Source organism: Haemorhous mexicanus, chromosome 1, assembly GCF_027477595.1.
Source record: "Haemorhous mexicanus isolate bHaeMex1 chromosome 1, bHaeMex1.pri, whole genome shotgun sequence".
Taxonomy (NCBI): domain Eukaryota; kingdom Metazoa; phylum Chordata; class Aves; order Passeriformes; family Fringillidae; genus Haemorhous; species Haemorhous mexicanus.
This window is the reverse complement of record NC_082341.1, coordinates 71105354-71125092: the sequence shown is the minus strand read 5'-3', so window position 1 is coordinate 71125092 and position 19739 is coordinate 71105354. Positions and strand designations below refer to the sequence as shown.

General features: G+C 40.4%; 1 protein-coding gene across 3 annotated transcripts in view; it reads right to left on the bottom strand.

Annotated features, from left to right (window-relative positions):
* Positions 1 to 1023: 1023 nt before the first annotated feature.
* The window catches only part of DUSP22 (dual specificity phosphatase 22), a 43484-nt gene continuing 24768 nt past the window's right edge, over positions 1024 to 19739 (bottom strand). For all 3 annotated transcript variants that reach the window (XM_059853500.1, XM_059853504.1, XM_059853507.1), the window contains 4 exons: positions 14762 to 14811; positions 9395 to 9469; positions 7726 to 7897; positions 1024 to 4863 (listed from right to left, as the gene is read on the bottom strand). In XM_059853500.1, coding sequence (XP_059709483.1) covers positions 4678 to 4863; positions 7726 to 7897; positions 9395 to 9469; positions 14762 to 14811 — 483 coding nt within the window. In that variant the 3' untranslated portion in view covers positions 1024 to 4677. The remainder of the gene's footprint in view (positions 4864 to 7725; positions 7898 to 9394; positions 9470 to 14761; positions 14812 to 19739) is intronic.

The following is a 19739-nucleotide window of genomic DNA, read 5'->3' as shown; positions in this document are numbered from 1 at the left end:
TGTATTGAATTTAAAGTCTCTTCATAGAAAGACATGAAGAGGACTGAAACACACATTAATAAAATCCGAGCCATCCCATTTACACTGAATATGAATTATGTATTATGAAATGTATTTGAACAAGATGCATCTATCACTTTCATAGCTATCTACAGACACATCTACGTTATTCTAGTGAGGGTATTACTGATTAGTTGAATGCCCAAGACTCCTTAGGAATCAACTTCCACACATTCCCAATAGTATATAAAATAACAAGTGCTGGGAGAGGAAGGAGAGGGGAAAAAAGACAAGACTCACAACTCACTGTGCCTGAGCATCTAATTCTGCCTTCATGACAAGTGAAGGCAGTTCAGCCTTCAGCAATGATTGAAGTGGCCATGAGATCTGGCTATGATCTGATTATAATCTCAGGTTGGTGGGCTTTTTGGTTTAGGTTTGGATTTTTTTTTCCAACTGCCCAAATGTCAGAAATGCTCTCTAAGCAGAGGTAGTGTCAAAACAGAAATTCAGTGAGTTATCTGTGGGAATTTGAACAGGGCATTTCCTCCCTTACACTCTAAGTTTTTTAATGTTTTCCCCTGAGAATCATCTGCCACTTACATCAGCTTCCTCTGACAGACCACTACTGAGAGCCTTGAACACTGGCAGCCTGAAAACTAGGTAAGTGTTACAGCTGGTTAAGCCCTAAATCAGTGTGCTATGGAAAAGAAGGTATTTCAAAATAATAAAAAACACAGGATTCACCACATATCCCATTCAATGATGGGCCAGCAACAATCAGTAAGACATGCAAGATCTTTTTGGGAGACTACCAAGAGGTGCTTGTGCTGAAGATTCTTGAACTCACCTGGAAGCAGTCGCTGAAAAGAGGAGTAGTTTCAAGAAGTTTGTGTGCAGGAGAAAAAAGTAATCAAAACACCAAAATTAGTTAGTCTTGTACTCTTACTGTACCTGCAGGGATACAAACAGCGAGTAGAAACCTTCTGGACTCTCACTGATTTCAAGAAATACAAAAGCAGATGAGGTGTTAACATTTAATTTTATTTATAAAAAAATTGTAGAACGTATTAAATACAAACATTTGGAAAAAGCAATCAAGGCTTCGCTAAGATGCCCAGGAAGAGGAAGACAGAGAATCAAGAAGCTTATCAGATTTAGAATTTTTAAACTAGTGGAATAATTGCTATAATTTTTCACTGACATCTTTATAGGTGGTGGCCATTATAGCAACCAAAGTTATTATCCCTTTTAAAAAACAGATATGATTTGCCATATCTTCCCATTCAACCACAAAATGTAAGGAAGCAACTTTTTCCAGGTTAAAAAACTTAGTAATAAATACTATTAATGCATTTACCCATTACCTACATTCTAAAACACTAGACATTTGCTTATAATCACACATGGATATCAAGTTTAGCCCAAAAAAAAATCGATTATACATTTCAAATCTGAATATCCAATAAGGTGTTATAAACTTTATACATTTTCCAGTGAACATCAAAATGAGGACAGTGTTTTGAAGTACAGAAACAAAATAACTGAATGCATCATCTACACTACAAAGGCCAACTACTAAGTGGTGAATTGGGTCTAGTCATGTTCCAGATAGCTGGAAAGTCCTACAAATTGCCACTGAAAGGCTGGTTGGAAGACAAATCATGTCACATTCTCAGCCTGCGTTAGCTCCTCTCCCTCTCCAAAAGGCTAAAGGTGAGAACTGCAGCTCTCTCTTCTGCACCTGTGGTAATTAGGTAGCAAACCATCATTCTACTCTCTACATGGACAAACCAGATTAAAGTTTCCATAGACTGCTGTTGCTCTTGTACTGCTCTTACCTGCAGTGTGCAGTACACAAAGACCACTACACAAGATGTTGAAGGTGGAGACTGTAGAAAATACCCCTTCTGCCTTTCAAAAGAGAGAAGCACTTCCACTCACTGACAAGACAGCATTCCCTCCGTCTTCCCAGCTTACCCTGTATCTGCTTTGGAGCTGCAGCAAAACACACACTGATGTTTGCTATATGGCCTTAAAGCCAAACTCAGTTCCAAAAAAGATCCTGTTCAAGGGACTGACTCTTTGGAGATAACCAAACTATTTAAAAAAAACAGTGCAGATTAATCTTGGACACATGAAAATTAACAGATATCTCCCATTCTGCCTTGTATGTGTCAGAACAGTAAAAGAACTACCAACTTACCAGCACCCACAGCATTATTACTGAAAGGACAAGAGTGCCAGGAGTGTTATAGGATACACAACGCTGGCAGCCAGCTACAGGAAGGACTGGCTGGATACCTGCAAGACCATAGGCAGAATACTTCTGCCAAAGCTGCCCCTTGGGGATGAGCTGACGCTGCCCTACATATGCTATCATGAGTAGAGGGTTAAACAAATGGACCCACATCCTGAACGTGTATCAGACCCTGTTACCGAGGAAAACATTTTCCAATTATTACATCTACCCTCAGAGCACAGAAGGGACTGCCAACATGGACACTGCTGGACTGGAATTGTTAACCAGACTATTATTTGCAGATCAACATCTTCAGGAACAGCTAAATACCCTGCTTACCAGGCAACCACAGAGCAACTGCTGGATATACCAAACAGGCAGAGGCTCATTTAGCTGCAAGCTTGAAAACAAGGTCAGTTCCAGCACTTTTCCCAAATCCAGCAACATCCCTTACTGCAACAAAGATATGATTATCCTGCTCTCATCGTGCTCAGTATACTTCAAGCACTTAGTGCAATGAGAACCCTGATGCAGGCTTGACCTCAGATGAAATGGACGGGTCAGTTCCACCCCATTCCCTTTTTTCCTTTTAGTCAATTATTGATATGCACGACCCGTATTTCACAAGCCATAACATATTTTTTTATGATACTTAACAAAAAATATTTAACAGCTAGAGTTTACTTGACCCAAAAGTCTTGCTCCCATCCAAAGAATTCACTGCCACCTGCAAGCAGGAAATCACATGTAGAGGAATCTTGTGACTCTCCTCTTGTAGAAGAATGGGAGGCCAGAGTACCGAAGAAAATGAAAGAGACACAATTTGGATACTATTTAGTAGGCTGATTGCTTCTCACTCAGTGCTCAGCTTTTAGCATGATACATACCACACTTGAACAAATGAAGGGTTTGGTTTTAGTTTTCTATCTTGGCTGTTTGGGTGATACTTTTTATTTTCTAGAATCTTCAAGAAAAGCAGGCCTTCCATCCTCCAAGTCAAAGACAAGAAATCATGATCTTGGCATCAGGGCCACCCCAAATTACACCATCAGAAATCAATACATTGCCCAGCATCCCTACTGACATGTTTGAAGTTACACTCTTACAAGCTGCTTCAGTCAGGCAATGGCTCCATTCCAGAAAAACACAGCATTACCAAGAGAGAAGTATGGCCCCTAGTTTCAACCTAGTTTAAAATATATTGTACAAATGCATTCCCATAAATCTGATTACAGCAAAATATATAGTGGTGTTTAAATGGCAGGAAAGTTGAATTCCAACAACTCAATCTTCAAACCAGTGAGAAATATGGGCAATTTTAAAAGAAAACAATACACTTCTCAAATACAGACATTTTGAAATATATGTGCACACGCACTCTCGCACACACACGCACCCACTTACTTCACTCAGTGTTAGATTATGATTACACAAGGCAATTTTCAAGGTTGCATTTACAACCACAATGACAAGAACAGCATTTTTGAGGTAGCTGAAGTCAAAGAGCAAACCACAGCACAAGCAAAGAAACAGGTGCTCGCACTCACACCGAGCCCACTCTTTGGAGACGCGCTGTCGTGTGCGCAGGGGCGTGTGCTGAAGAGGCACGTGTTCCGTGGGGAATGGAGTTCAGTGGCTCTGGAGACATGATAAACTATTCTCCAGAAAGGCTGATGTTGGGAGACCAGATGCACACTCAAGGGACCACGGCTTAAATCACTGCACATCAGCTGAGCTGTGGTAACAGCCTGGGTGCTCTTGGTCTGTGGCAGCTCTGCCTACAGCTCAGTCTCACGGGCACTGAAGCAAAGACAACGGTGGCGGTTGAAGGTGTTATTACTCAGAGCTGTCTGTCCCACTTCTCTCCCAGATGCCACTACTGGAGGAAAGCTACTTGGGCCCCTGTCTGACCTGCTCCAGCTTTCAGCCTGCACTCAAGTTCACACCCACCTCCACACTATTACCTGCCATTGGACTGTGAGCAGGAGCAGCAGACACAGACTCGAGTTCCCTTCTTCAGGTGCAGTAACACCTTGGCCACACTAAGAGTGCAGAGATGCCAAACTGCCACAGCTTGAATCACCAGACTTCATCTCTCCAAGCCCTTTGCTAGCCTACAACAAGAGGAGTTGAGCTAACCTCACAGCAAATGCCAGGCAATGTGGGCAGAAGGGGACATAGCTGTGGCTGGCAGACAGACTTGCCTCAGCCACAATAACTGGATCCTGTCTCTGGGCATAAACAGAGCTTGATCCTGCCCGAATTACCAAACTGTGTGAAACACACTCATACACATACACACTTAATGTCATCAAGAAGCTTTCTATAAATCAACAGTTTGCATGGCTTACTGCTGAAAGTCTTGAAGATGGGATGGAAAACATGGCAAGATGTTTTGCAAAAGTAGAAAGAAAAAAAAAATCGACCTCTTGCAACTAGGTCTCTGTTGTGTAGTTGCTGTATGAGAGTGATGGCACAGATGAGAAGTTGTTATTCCACTGCCTTCCTCCAGTAGTCTGATGCAACTCTGCCTGCTCTTTGTATTTGCTCAGAAGATTTTTGGCTTCTTGCAGATCCTGAGAAGAGTTTTCCCCATATTCTTCTTTCAGCCACTGCCTGAACTGGAGAAATTGAAAAGACATATACAAAATTATGAAACAGTAACATGAAATGGATGGAGAAGTAATTCTTCATCCTGTCCTACAGAATTTCAATAACCTTTAGGATCATATATAGTTTAAAGAAAAGCACTGCAAATATTGCATGACCTTCAACAGCAGCACGGAATGCACAGCACAGGAACACATATTTGAAATCACTGAGACTTTTAACATCTCCTGAAATGACAAATCTGTGGAACAGCTTGGCTGACTGGACTAATACAGAGTAAGGAACACCTGCTGGGAAAGGACATCCTGGACTTAAAATCTCCCCGTTCCTGCTGCATACTAAAACAATAAGAAGAATTAGCATGGAAGCCAGTATGATCAGCCAACTTGCCCAAATCACAACAGGCTGCAAGAAGGTTGATGATCAGAAAGTGAACCACTCTTATAGGTTTTTTGTCTTGACCCTACAAATACCAGTAGTAAAAAATGTAGTGTGTATATCCTAGTAAGTGTCTTCTAGGAAGAAACAGTCTATGAGTTTTACAAGCTATAGAATAGGACCCCATATGTTACTGATATGAATGACTGAATTTGGTACATGGTAGCATATGTACCAGACCAAGCTCATGGTCAGTCCAACTCTGTATCCTGCTTTGAGAGTAACCAGATATAAATAATAAGGAAAGAATCAAGCAATGGCAGGGCAATAATGCTGGGACCTCTTCCCTGGCCATTTCCTCAGCTTGCAGCAATTTTCAGCTCAGGTGCTTTCAGAGATTGAGGCAGTACCTTTGTGTCTGATAACACAAATTAATTTTTTTGTCATGAGATCTCATTTTAAACCCACATTTTTTTTATCACGTGATACCTGTATTCCAACAAGCTCCATAAGTGCATATTGTATAAATCCCCCACTCCTTTTTCTTGATTTGGACCTGCCAACAGATAACTCTGTCTTATAGGAAAGAGTGGAAATTTCACAAGTTCACTTTTTCTATACCCTCAGCTCTGACACCAGCTTCTATGCCTGCTGGAAAATTTGAGCTGAGGACAATTCCAGCTGAGGAACTGTCCAAGTCCTGACAATTTTGTTGAGCTCACCTGTAGAAGCAGCTAGTAAATGCAGACTCCAACTGTTGTGTCCCAGTGGGGATAATGTTAATTTTCCAAACCTTAACCTTCATAGCTTTGTTCTGTTTGGGGCTCATGAAATAGCTTAATCCATAAAGGTCATTTACTAGGATATTGGGAGACAAGACCTCCACATAGATACTTCCTCCCATTCCTTAAAGAGGTCCTCAGGCAAATCTGAAGCCTCAAGGTACCATCTGTAAGTTTGGAACAGGTGCAAACTATATGGTGACCTTAGTGACTAAACCTCATCCTTTAAGACCAAGATATAGAGGACAGCATTCCAGAGAGGCCACAGGATACCACCACCTTTTAGTGGAACAGCAAAACACCAAATGCTGCTGAAATCTGAAAAAAGTTCACGCCCTTGTCAGATGGCATCATTCCACCGAAATCAGGTGTGTAAACAGACACCTGCTGAGGATGTGGTTGCTCTTAAGAGACGGTAAGAAACTACAGCCCAGCCAGTGAATACAGGTGGATACTTCTTTTTGCAACCTACTGCCTCCCCCTCAGTGAATAAAGACAGAATGCACAGTCCATGGTGGATGAAAAAAGAGAGACGTTACTGTCTTTATCAGGCTATTTGCATACAGCCTTAATTGTCATTGCTGTTAGACCAAACCAATTAGAGTAGAAATGACTGTAAGGGAGGAAGGAGACAAGTCTGGAAAGTCCCTCTCTGATTTTTGTCTCTTAAAAATCAGTTATTCTACCATTTACACCAGTTCAAAATGATCCAGGAAACATTCAGTTAAATATTAAAAAAAAAAAGCAAATATTTACAGTTGCTAACTGCATCAGGCAAAACAAATGGTAATTTCTAAACTCTGAGCTTTCTGCAGCAGCATGATAGGGATGGAATAAAAAAAACAACATCCTTTGTCTCGTGTATTTTGCTTTCCGACTTTGGTTCGCCTCTGTTGTTGTTATTTTTAATAAGCACAACAGGCACAAAAGCCCACACAACAAGAACATGCTGAGCAATGGAAAATGGAAGGGACAGCCACAGTAGGTTGGTAACGTAAGTGGAAGTCACCAATCACCCACAGGGAGCCGGCCTTTTGCGTAGGATGGGGTTTTTTTGGAGTAAGAAACTGATTTTTGTTTTATGAAACCCCTTAAGCAATCCTACCCTTTCAGTGATTCTCCTAGTCCTACAAAACCTTCAAAAGGCTAATAAGAAAAAAAGGGTCAGATCTGAGGCTGCCCTAAACATCGGAAAATTTATCAAGTCTTAGCCACACAAGGTGGGAGGGGAGTCACAACACACAAATCAGGAGGACTTAGTTTAACTCTTGGACATGAAAGATTTGTGATGATGATTTCTTTCCTGCTTACTACTGCAAATGAATATGTTGGGGGGAAACTCACTACTTTTATACAACTGGTAGTTATAGGTTGGCCTTTTACCTATGTTCTGAGAACTCACCCTTTAGCTTTTACCCCTCTAAAAGTGTTAATCTTCGACTGTGTCTTAGCTCACAGGAAGCAACCATCAGATTAACAGCACAGTTGGGCAGGAGGTGTTTAGATGCTGTGCCTAATCCCTTCTCCCACCCAGCATTCCCGGATACCTTCAGATCTATCTGTATCTCCTTGGCAGAACTGGCTGGGCTAAGAAGCCATTCCCTCAAAGCAAAAATGTGGAGTCAGATAAACCACACAGACCACAAAATAGTGAGAAGCAGCTCATGGTCTGACTTGGAGCTGTGTTTCCCATTCTTTGTTGTAGTTCTTTACCTGATCAACATCATGTTTTTCAAATTCCTGCAGCTGTCTCTGGAAGCCCATGTTTGGATTGGCACAGGACCTCGCCGCACGGACAACAGACAGCGCATCTTCCCAGCCAAAGTCTGTGATGGTCATGATGTAGGCAACCACCAGTGTGACACTCCTGGAGACACCTGCAAGGCTGCATGGACAAGGGAGTGCAATACACTGGAGCACTCCTGCACTTCCTGTCACAGCTAAAAGCATCACTTCTCAACATCAAAGACTGCTGTGTTGCTTGCCATGAGGAAGAAATATTATAATATTTGAGTTAAATGGTTTTGGTGCTACTTTTTCAAATGCAGCAGAAAAAAATCTACATGATCAAGAAAGTGGATTTTGAGTGGTAATTCATATGAGGCAGAAAAGGAAGAAATAAGCATGAAGTAGTCACAAAAGCAGGGGACAGTGCACACATTCAAAGTTAGATTTGGATTTTAAAAAGGCAGAAGTAAGACACCCACTTTCTTTCTTCTGTTTATAAAGATCAGAGCAGTGAAATAACACTGTTTCCTCTCCACCATGAAAAAAGGCTGCAATTTCGTGGGGCCAAAATTAACTTTAACTGAACCAATAAGAGGCACATATGTCTGGTTGCTTGAGTTCCTCTTTCTGCTATTGACTGCATTGTGCAGCTTAAACTCTCAGGACTCCAGTTTCCCCAGATGAAAAGCTGGGATAGAGTAAGAATCATTCATTATGCCTGGTTGTACAACACTGAACAAACTCAGAATCATTTCTATTGAGAGTATAAACAGAGTTATATTTAGCACAGTAAAAATATAGTTACCAGACCCTTTTGCCATTTTATGTTTCTGAATACTTCACAAATTTATGTTTTTTTAAATTCTATCAGTATTCAGATTACTTATTCCTGTTTTCCATACACTAAGACTGACCATGCCTAGCCCTGTCATCAGTCAATAGCAAAGTGAGGATTTATACTCAGGGCCTGTGTACAAGTCCAGTGTTCAAATCATGAGATGACTCTGATTCCAGATATAGACTCAGATTTGTCCTTTGGACATACAGCACAAACACTACAATCAATAGCAGAGAGCAAGAAAAAACACAGGGTGGGATTTCCTTTTCTATTCTTTACAGTCCCAGGAACATCTCTCCAATCAGGGTCTTGCTCTTAACAAATGCAACATTTGAATGCTTCAGCAGTTTAAAGAAAAGAAAAAGGGAAAAAATCAATTTCTGTTCAGACAGATTTTTTTAACAACTCTGAAGTCACCAAAACAGCTGTCAGAGAAACTAATCAAATTATTAGGATTATGGAAATCACATTCAGAAATACAGTGATTAAAATGATGAGAAATAAACAGTATGTCTTCAGCCAACAAATTCCTAGTCAAATAAATCCTACAAAAATGTTTGATAAGAGAAGGTCAAGAAGAATTTCATGGGCTCCTTTCAAGTTCAAGCAGCTGCCCACCCCAGAGACTCCAAAGTCCTAGCATAAGACTTTAATAGCATTTGCAAATCTTCTGGGGCTTTTTGAATAAAGGGGTCAATTTAGTCCAAGAGGATTTTGCTACAGAGGGGAGATGACCACTAATTTATTAAAATTATGAACATCCAAATCAAGGTAGAGAAACCCTTAAAAAGTTTTTTTAGTGAGCAGTATACATACCAGTGAACTAAGCAGCCTTCACCTGTGAGCCGGCACTCATGGATAAATTTGATGCTCTCTCTGAAATGCCTTGCTCTGAAAACAAAAGCAGAAGAATAAAGAAAGTGCTGCATTTAGTAAAAACACTACTTAGAAAGAAAGAAATATATCCGAAAGCTCACCTCATGCTGTTTCTAGAATTTAGAACTGAATACAGGTCTTACAAAGTAAAAGTTATTGTCTGCCAATGAAACACAGAACTCACTGATCTAAGTTATTTGCCACTCTATCCAACTAAGAAACTGGTATTTTAGGTACTCCAGTGTGATAAACTTTATTCTGATGACTGTCAAGTCTGTATTTCGGTTTGTGTTTGATTCTTCTTAAAAGCAGTGACTTGACCTCACATGTCCTTGTGTGCTCAGACGTCTGTAACTCAGCACAACTGCACGAGCAGCTCTCCAGACATAGTCTCTCACAAAGAGACACTACCTGCTACCCAAACTTATGCTTATCTCTAACTCTACCTCCTCCTTCAAGCCATGTCCTAGGGCATGTCTAAGCATTAAGACTTTCTGCTCGGCTATGTGAAATCACTTCCTTTTGTCTCTGCTATGAAAAAATTCTCAATTCAAGCCCTGTCTTCCTAAGCTCCTTCCAGTCTTCTCCTTTCAGACAGCAGTACCCCTTCTCGTATTCAGGGCGTCAGCCTACAGCCTACCTGTTTTAAAGCAGCAGAGGAGAAAACCTAGAGAAGATTCCATCTGCAAACTTTAGGGTTTATAATCTCACTATCCTTTACACATGCCCCTTTCATTTTGAGTGGGGCATGGTGAAGGATAGCGAGCAGGCAGCTGTCATCATCTGAGAGAATATGCAGCACTGCCTCTTTGCTTCCCAGTTCCAAGTTGCACACCCTGCCTTTCCGACCGCGAAGCCTTTGGTGCTGCCTGCAGTTTACCACAGGTGCATGCAGCACCTCTTAGCTCAACAGAACCAGAGTTCATGGTGGCCTTTGAGTGCTCTTGCAATTCAAGCTCACAAGCAGAAGCAGTGGGGGCAACACAGGCAGAGGAAAGAGGTTCTTAGGGGGCAGCCATTGCCAGGCCTGCTGGCAAGGTCAAACCTGAAAGCACATTGCGCTCAACACCCATGAAACACAACGTCCTGTATTCAAGATGTTTCCCCTTTCTGGGTGAATATTATACCACAAGTGTAAAAGAAAAAAAACCTCAGCCCGGCACCAGCAGCCACACAAAAATCAGGAATACCCACATAAAAGGAAGCTTCCCTTCCTGCCTAACAGTGCAGCTGCTGATCCTGTAAACACTCCTGTCCTGAAGGACAACACTGATGCAACAGAGTGTCACTGCCTGCAGACCTTGTGAATGCAAGAATATCTAACTGGAATAAACAAAAAGACGATCCCAAGCACAGGACTCCCTCTCCAATGCAGTTCCTGCATCACTGGATACAAAATGGAAAACACAGCTAGAGACGACCTGAGCAGCTTATTTGGAAAATCTCAAGGCACAATGCACTCCCAAGCCTTAGGACAGCAGGTCAACTAAGGCTTTTATGTTTCTCAAGGAACTAATGAAGCATGTGGGAAAAGTGAAGACAAAGCCTTACAAATGCATGTGTACTTAGACTGCCACACCAAACCACTGTCGCTGGCTGAGTTCTAACAAAACATGGTGCTCAGGTCTGCCAGGGGAGCACAAGAGGTTTCACATAAACAAACTCAGAGGAAAAATGAGATGTGTGCAAGAGGCTTTGCTATTGCACAATGCTTAGCTGAGATTGAAAGCATTCATTCAGATGAAGCTTGGTTAGGTCTGTATTATCTGACCTGATATTCTCATCTTTTCTCTTTCTCTCTAGAAAATCTGGCCAGGAGGGCAGTTTCATGCACCAGTGAATTTGTTTCAATGATCTCGCACAAGTTTTGGTAAGATACTTTGAACACTGGTTTGAAAAATATCCGTGACTCTGCATAACACCTTTGCAAGTACCTTTGCAAGGTACTAAACATCATGAACTCCATTCACCCAGTTTTCTTCACCCTTCCTCACTACTGACACTCAGTCTGCTGATGTGCTTTCAAGTGTGTTTACAGGCATTCATGAAAATGAGAAGAGAAACAGTCACATCTAGAATTAGTGCTCCTCTATAGCACCCTGGCCCCTCCTCACCTTGAGCCAGAGAAAAGGAGGTTATGTACTCCTCCACAGCCCTATGGCATCAGGGTCTCTTCTGGAGCAGCAGACACAGTTGCCTAAACTCATTTTCAAGGTTATGGTAACACCATATTTAGATGAAAACTAACATGAGGACCAGTTAGCTGTGTGGCAAGTGCCAGACACAAAGAAGAATGGTAAGTCTTACACTAACCACAGAACAGTTGACTATCATCTCTAACAGGAAAGCGCTTGACAAATGTGTTGATTTGCAGCCCATTTGTTGGACTTCAGGACAATTTATTACATGATATCTGGCTCTTACATCTCCCAGCTAAAAGCTGGGTCCTGAACTGCATCATCTTTACAGTGGGAAAACACCACAGGAAGAAGCACCAGTACAACGCCCCTGTCAGGATGCTGTAGAAGTTATCTAAACTTATGCACTAGCACGCTGCATAATTCAAAACTAGACCAAGAGCAGAGTTATGATACCAGAGCTGTATTTTCATTTGTTGCTAGTTAGACTTCTACAAAGTTAAGAAGACAGCATCCAAATCAGATAGGACAAAGCATCTTGACGTTTCTTTACTTTGGTGATGTAAAAGAAAAAAAATCTACCAAAATTTTCTTCTCTTAATAGGTCACCTGGCTTCTGCATTATCACCACTAACCACCTGACTGTTGGAGGTTAATTCCTTAGAAACAGGCAGCCAAAGACAATTAACTGGAACAGGGTAGGAAGGGAAGGTTTTATTTCTATAGAAATAACTTTTTAGTGATGAGCTCTATAGAGGATGACATTTCTGGAGCAGTTATTGGCCCAAGGTAAAATTCTCACAGACCAGGGAAAATGTTGATTTAACATCTAGGAAGTACCTTGAGTATGAAAAGCAATTGCTTTCTCCCTATGCTTGCTAGGGGCAGAGTAGGGGAGTAAAAGAAAGCTTTTGAGACACTTTAGTGAACACCCACATGCTAACAGGGGAATCCCTGCTGTATTTCCCTGGCAAGTCATCCCTCTGAGGAAAAGAACTCCACTAAACAAGTTTTCTAGGACTAAATGTGCATTATACACACAAGAAACCAGAGGTTTCCTTCAGAAAACTGAGCTGAAGTGCATTAAGAGCTCACAGTCCCAAAATTCAGTGGGTAAAAGGCTTCCAGGTGGTCCTTGCTGTTGGGAAACAGACAGGAGAGCAAGAGTACACCCTGCCAGTTGTGCCTGTCAACCACTGCTAAGAGAACACAAGGACCTGCAATACAGGATGCTGCTTGCTTGGTTGTTTTTTTCTCCCTAGAAAGAAACCAACATAATCCCTCTTTAAGAAGAGGGTAGACATGCAAAGATGTTGCAGAGGGACCAATTCCCTTCCTGTTCCCTAGCTATCCCTCCCTTCACAGTGGGCACAGGCAGTATGGTTAACCACTCCTAGCTGAGACTGCATCCAGTCCTCACAGGCTGAACAAAAAGAACTTCCTCTTTCTTTCAGAAGACTGCATGTGCAGAGCAAGCGACGGTGCTATTTGTGAGCATCATGATTTGATTTTACTTGAAGGCCTGGACTCTATGAAGTAAAAGAAGAAAAATCAGTTACTCATCAAGTTTTATTTTAAGTGATTGAATGTATCAGTATTAGAAGTAATGACGTTTGCTTGCAACCACCTGATACCAAAGCAAGTATTTTAGATGCCTGCAGTATAACAGAAACAATACTCATGCAAATATTCTATCTTCTTACTGAAGCCTTAAGAGCCTTGGTACTGCGCCAGACAGCTCGAGCACAGGAGCTGGTTTTTCAATGTAACTCCTTGATATTTAGCAGTGAGAGAATTGTACATTGTTTGATGTTCATCATAAATGCCATCCTTTCTCTTTCCATTCCCAATTAATCTCTATTAGCAAAGGAAGCAGATTTAGAAAATGTTGTCAAAAATGCTACACGCTTCAAAATGCCAATGAACAATTAATGACGTGAATCTTTTCCTCTAATCTCATATTAGCTTTCCTTCCCAAAATGATATTTCTTTAAATGTATTTATTTTTATTCTAAATATTAAGGCCATGGAAGTTGTCCATGACAAAGGCATTAGCTCTGTGTCTTCTCATTACAGACCTGAAATTTAGGGGATTAGGATGTTTTTTATTGCGGGTGGGGTGTGGTGCTTTTTTTTCCCCTTCCCCTAAAATCATGACAGAAATGCAGAATGAAAAGGCAAATCATCACACATCAAGTGCCACACTGGAATCTTTCTAGAGTACGAGAAATACATGCTCTAAAAATATCCCCCAAAAGCATGAGCCAGAAAATTGCTGTGATACAAGAAAAAAGCAGTGTTGCACTTCCTTCCGCACCTAGCAGGCCTCTTTCCACTACTTGTTTCTCTACCAAAACTTGATAGCAGGATGTGGCTGAAACCCCCCTCACCTCTCCCCAACATAAACAGTGAGCTCTAGAAGAAAGAGCTGGTCACCATCCAAGTTCTTTTGTTTTGATTTCTCTTTGGAATCAAGACTTGCCATGCTCAATTAAAACCAGGGGTAAATCAATTAGCATTACATGAACTTTAGCAGAGATGAGAAAGAGCAAGGCTTGGATACCCTAGTTGCTGTATCTGTGTCCCCAAGGTGAGAGTCACTGCAGGGCACAAAACTCCCTGCCACGCCAGCGTATACTAAGAGCAGCAGGGACTTCTGAGGCAGGTTCAAGAAGTCCCCAGCAGATTGTCACAGGGGTAGTTTGCATACAGGGATTTTGTTTTGAAGGCCCACTGTGAGGAATTTATTTCAACCCTTGAGGCACCAGGCTTCAAACCTCTTTCAAATATTTTGTTAATGGCTGCAGTTGGCACTTAAAAAAAAAAAAAAAAAAAAAAAAAAAAAAAAAAAAAAAAAAAGGAGCCAAACACAAATATCTACAAAAACAGTGGCTAGAATAAACTAATAAACTGCAACTGAATTAGGCCCAGACTCACTAAGGAATTCCTGAAGTTTAAGGCCACAAATCAAGAGTGTTTACATACTGAGACTTCTACAAACACACATAAAAAGCAGGGTGAAATGAAGTGCTGCTGTGTTTTCTTTACGGATTAGACCCCACATTTGTGTAATACTCATTAGAGATCAGAATCAGAGCTTTCAGCAAATTTTAAAATAGGCATCATGGGATTTCTGGGGTTTTGTGATTTACTTTTAAAAAATACTTACAAGTTCTGTGAGGGTGAGTCAGCAGCAGGAATGCACAGATACTTCATTCCCTGTGTAAAGAAGCAAAAAGGTATGAGAAGAAAAGATTCATGTTAAACACATTCATCCATCACAGCACAAATCCTGCTCTAGACTGGTGGAATATTAATGATTTTGAGGAAGCAACACCATCATTCAGACAGAGATCACCTCTATACAGTCAGATTTTAAAAGACTTGCTTTCACATTGCCATGGCACCAGCATATAGCTTAGTCATGCTTCTCCCAAGGCTCAATAGTGAGCTTCTAAAAAAAGGAGCATCTCTACTAAAAAGATCACAATTGTTCTTACATTTCCAGGAAAATGAAGTTGCATCTTCTCCTGCCCTTGCCTTTCTCCGAACAAATGTTACAGCCTGAAATTGTGATATGCAGTTTCTTTTAAACTCACACAATCATTTTTCTTCACCCAGCTGATAAACCAAACAAAATTTATTTCAAAGAAAAAACATATTTGTGGCATCAATACTGTTTTTTTATTTTTGGAAACGTTCAAGAAGGACAACCATAAAACTCATACTTTTCTTCCACAAAATTAGCCTCTCTTTCTTAGTCAGCTATCATAATAAGTTACCAGATCAAGTAGGGAAGTTAGATAACCATTTCTGATGCATTAAAAATGTTACTGGATATATTTAAACAACATATCTACAATCCTACACTACTGCTTTGCATTGTCAATGCTCGTTTCAACTGTCATTTTATTTTCAAAAGTTTTTTTGCTCCTATGACTGTTAAGAAATGGAACACTTTTGAAAGCACATTTAGGTGACTTCTCAAATATGACTTCTAGAATACAATCTGCAGCTCAGACACACAAAAACTACATTATTCACAGGAATTGTTATTGAATTATCTCAGATGCTGACTTATGAATTCTTCAGAGGCACTTGTAAAAACAAGAATTCAAGCAAAAGGGCCATTATAAAATGCACCTAAATCTATCGTTTTGTAATGATGCAGACTCCTGTAATAATCCCACGCATTCAACATCACACATGGAAAGCTGCATATTTATGTACAAGAGATCCTTTGCCAACAAGGTGGAACACAATTTGCACCCACCAGGCATTTTATTTGCTAGCTGGGGAAAGAAGTGGAATTTTCACTGCTCAAGTGTGTGGCTGCCTGAGGCAGCATCATCTACAACCCCTTTGCTTTGCTGTCTTGGAAACCCCTCCTTATTTCCCCTACAGATACTTTGTTTCTTCCCTTGCCACTGCACAAAGAGCAAGCCCTTTTACAAGAGATCCTGACCCCAGCACCATGACACACCTCTGCCAGGTGCACAAACTTCACCACTATGTCAGAGAGATTGTGGGAAACAATCAGAAACAGTCGGAAACATTGTGGGAAACCAGGAGGGCTCCACAGCCAAAAGCTGATCCAAAAAAACTTGTATAGATACACTAATTTAGAAAGATAGTGTAGCAGCAACACTTATATTGATAGGCTGCTGAGCCAAGGATAATTAGTTATATTGACAGATTAATTACAATTATCAGCATTTGTATGACACATCTGAGAGCTTTAAGTTGGACACTGGTATCACTTCAAGTGAGTCACTCCAGTAGAATGAGGGCCTGAGACCCGAAAGTAAATTTACATGTTATTCTTTCCCCATCACCTCTAGCAACTCCATACCATTGAAAAATTGAAAATTGAGGGCAGGAGATGGGTTAGCTCTGGAGAGCAGTACACACCAGAATGTTCGCTCCTCCAGCACGCACTGACGCAAGTCGTTCCGCAGATTTCAGAAGCTATGGCACATGCTGAGTACTTTTCACAGGCTGAGTGCAGAGGGGCTTTCAGATCGTGCTCACTCTAAAAGCAGAAGTAGCACCCAGCACAAATTTAAGACCTGCAGTGTTCCTTTTTTTGTCATGGCTGGTTAGTTCCAACTACTGCAAGCAAGCATGAAACCAGCCTATGAAAGACCACACATGGTCCCAAATTGCTCATCCAAAGCCTGATCCTGGACATCTTCAGCACTTACAACTTCCAGTGAAGCTCACAGCACACTTTTCATTACTGGGCTTGCAAATGCTCAGCATCGGTCTGTTAGCTTTATTAATAAATCTTCTCAGAAAGGAGATGGTTTAAGTTACTGGAATTTGGTATTTTGACTGATGTATATCACCTGTGTTTTTGGAAGGCTGTGGTGATGGACTCCTCCCTGTGAGGAAATAATCACACACTCAACTCAGAAATAGTTAGAGGTGGGATTTCAAAAGTACTGTGCAGTGACCTAACCCATCTCCCACAAAAATCAACAGTGAAACTCTCAGCAACTTCGAGCCAAACACAGTTTGGCCAGAGTTGGTAACTCCTGAGGATCCCACCCTATCATCTAGTTTTGCTTCTCTTGGTTGAAATAATAATTATAATAATAGGATCAAATACTATTTATCATAATTGGATACTTGAAATACAACATCATCACAAGATTGTATGAGGTGGGTATTCATACATGAGACTCGGGATTTTTTGTGTAGCTATTCCTGTGTTGATTGCATGAATTAGATTTTCCTCACACATACTGTATAGACTTTCTTTTTTTTTAAACATATCAGCAATAGGAAGACACAATTGCTGAACCCTGCTGTTTGTGACTCTTTTTGGAAAAAAACTACCCAGGATCACAATACTTGTATATCTGTGCCCCAAGACACTACTGTCTTTCCTGTGCACACAGACTGCAGGTACCATCAAAGAAGGTCCCCAAAGGGACCTTTCAAGCAGAACAGTTTATGTCAAGCAAACAAACAGCTACCTACAACATTTAATATAGGGTACTAGCATGCAAGAAAGACAGAAACACCACTATTTTCTTACCTAGTAGTTTTTTTTGCCATTCTCAAACTGCAAAGCATAAAATGTTAGGTGGCAACAATCGTTGGAACAGTGACTACAACAGAGTGAGCGACATCAAAGACTGTTGAAATCAGCTTCTTGTGAAAATTTCAACAGGCTCTAAATTAGTCTCTAGTCAGCAGGTTTACTTCATTAAATAAACCTGAATCCAGTTGCAGATGCAATGTCTCAGTTGAACCAAAATGGCATATCAATAAAGATGGAAAGACAAATACAAAGTTTACACCTACCATATGGAAGTCTTTATTTACATCTTTTTAAATTAAGGACACTTTGTTCCTTTGTACAGAATGACAATTCTGTAAAATGATCCAGTGAAGGAAGGACAGAACAACTCAAAACACGTATTGGGCCAACTTCACCTACACACTCTAAATTAGGTGCTACGGAGCAGCTACTCATTTCAAAACATGGCTTTTATTCGAAACAAAGGGAAAAGCTTGTAAAGCCTAAAAACTGATGAAAAGAGAAACATAATTTAAAATCCTATATGAAATAATACATCCCCTTTATTTATTGCATATAAGTAAAGGGGATGTGTGTTCTTGCATATATATTGTTATTCAAAAATTTCTTCAGCTGACAGCTGTGTCAGTCATGCTTTATCTCTCCAAACACACTTTTCCTCAGAGTACCCAATTAAAATCTATGGCTCCAGCCTTTTTAATTGCACAGAATCTATGTATATTATTAGGTAATATAACATCCCAAACATATGGAATGGGTACAGACCCAAGCTCCTAGGGCAATGAGATGCTGAACACAGCATTTTTCTGCTCATCTCAATTCACTACTACTTTCCACTTCTCACTTTGAAATCACTGCTCACCTTCCTTTCTTCATCAATCACCTTTACCACCAAACACCCCTACCTTCCAACACACACACACGCACCCCCCCAACTTTTTGCTTATTACTAACATGGTGATCCTAACTGATGCCCCCATCAAATAAAAGCAGTGCTTCCATTTCTTTTGGTTACTTAACCTGTTATCATTGTCCAAAAAAAAAAAAATCAGTAAAATAAAATATAATTTACTTTTTTGTTTTCTGTTTCAGCAGAGTAACCACCAAAACTAGATTTCTCTCGTAGGCCCTGAAACTGAGTGCTGCAGTTAAACCGATACAGTGAGAGCTAACAAAACTATGGCAAGTATTCAGATTTCAAGATTGTCAAAGCTGAAAAAAGGGAGAGTTAAGTAAAATTTCTAAAATTCACTGTTATTTGAGAAACAACAACACTTTCATCACAGATTCTGGAATTAATAAGCCAGTTCTACTGCAGTGAATATCAAGGGATTAAACCAGATTTCAGGTGCATACATATATATGCAGAGGCTTTACACTACAGTCAATAACGTATTAATGGAATTCTGTCAATATTCAAACTCCTCATTATTTTAGAGGTTGACCTACTGAAGCTGGAAACAGAACAGTTATGTCACATTTGGAAAAGTCAATATGACTCAAGAACAAGACCTTCCCAATATCATTAGCTTTTAAAAAAGGTAATTACATATTTGCTATTAAATCCAGTATTTCATTCAGTGCTCAGGAACACAACAGTCCAGTATAGAGAAAACTCTGTTTCTATTCTACTTAAATAGAATCTTATTTTAAAAACTCCAACTTCATTTTAACTAAGCTTGTAAAAACTGGCATTTGGGGTTTTTTGGAAGAACTTAGAGATATGTCGTTCTGCTACCACAAAATTCTGCAAGTGCCAAATGTCAGCTAATGGATCAATGACTGAAAACAGGACCTTTGCAGAGCACACACAAATTCAATTGTACAATACCAAGAATGATTTCAGCTGTGAACAGGTTAAAGTGCAAAAAGTACTGTAAGACCAATGCAGCATCTTTACAGATGGCTGCTCCTTTGCAATGATCGAAGATACTCTGAAGTCACTGAGAATGAGAATCAGTTTGATTACATCTTAACTATACTAATGTATGTTTTATATGTGAAAGGAAACTGTCCAGCGATTCTTATATAAAATGAGCACTCACAAAACAGCTTGCACGAGAATAAGGACTAAAAATGCTACTCATTATTTCATGTT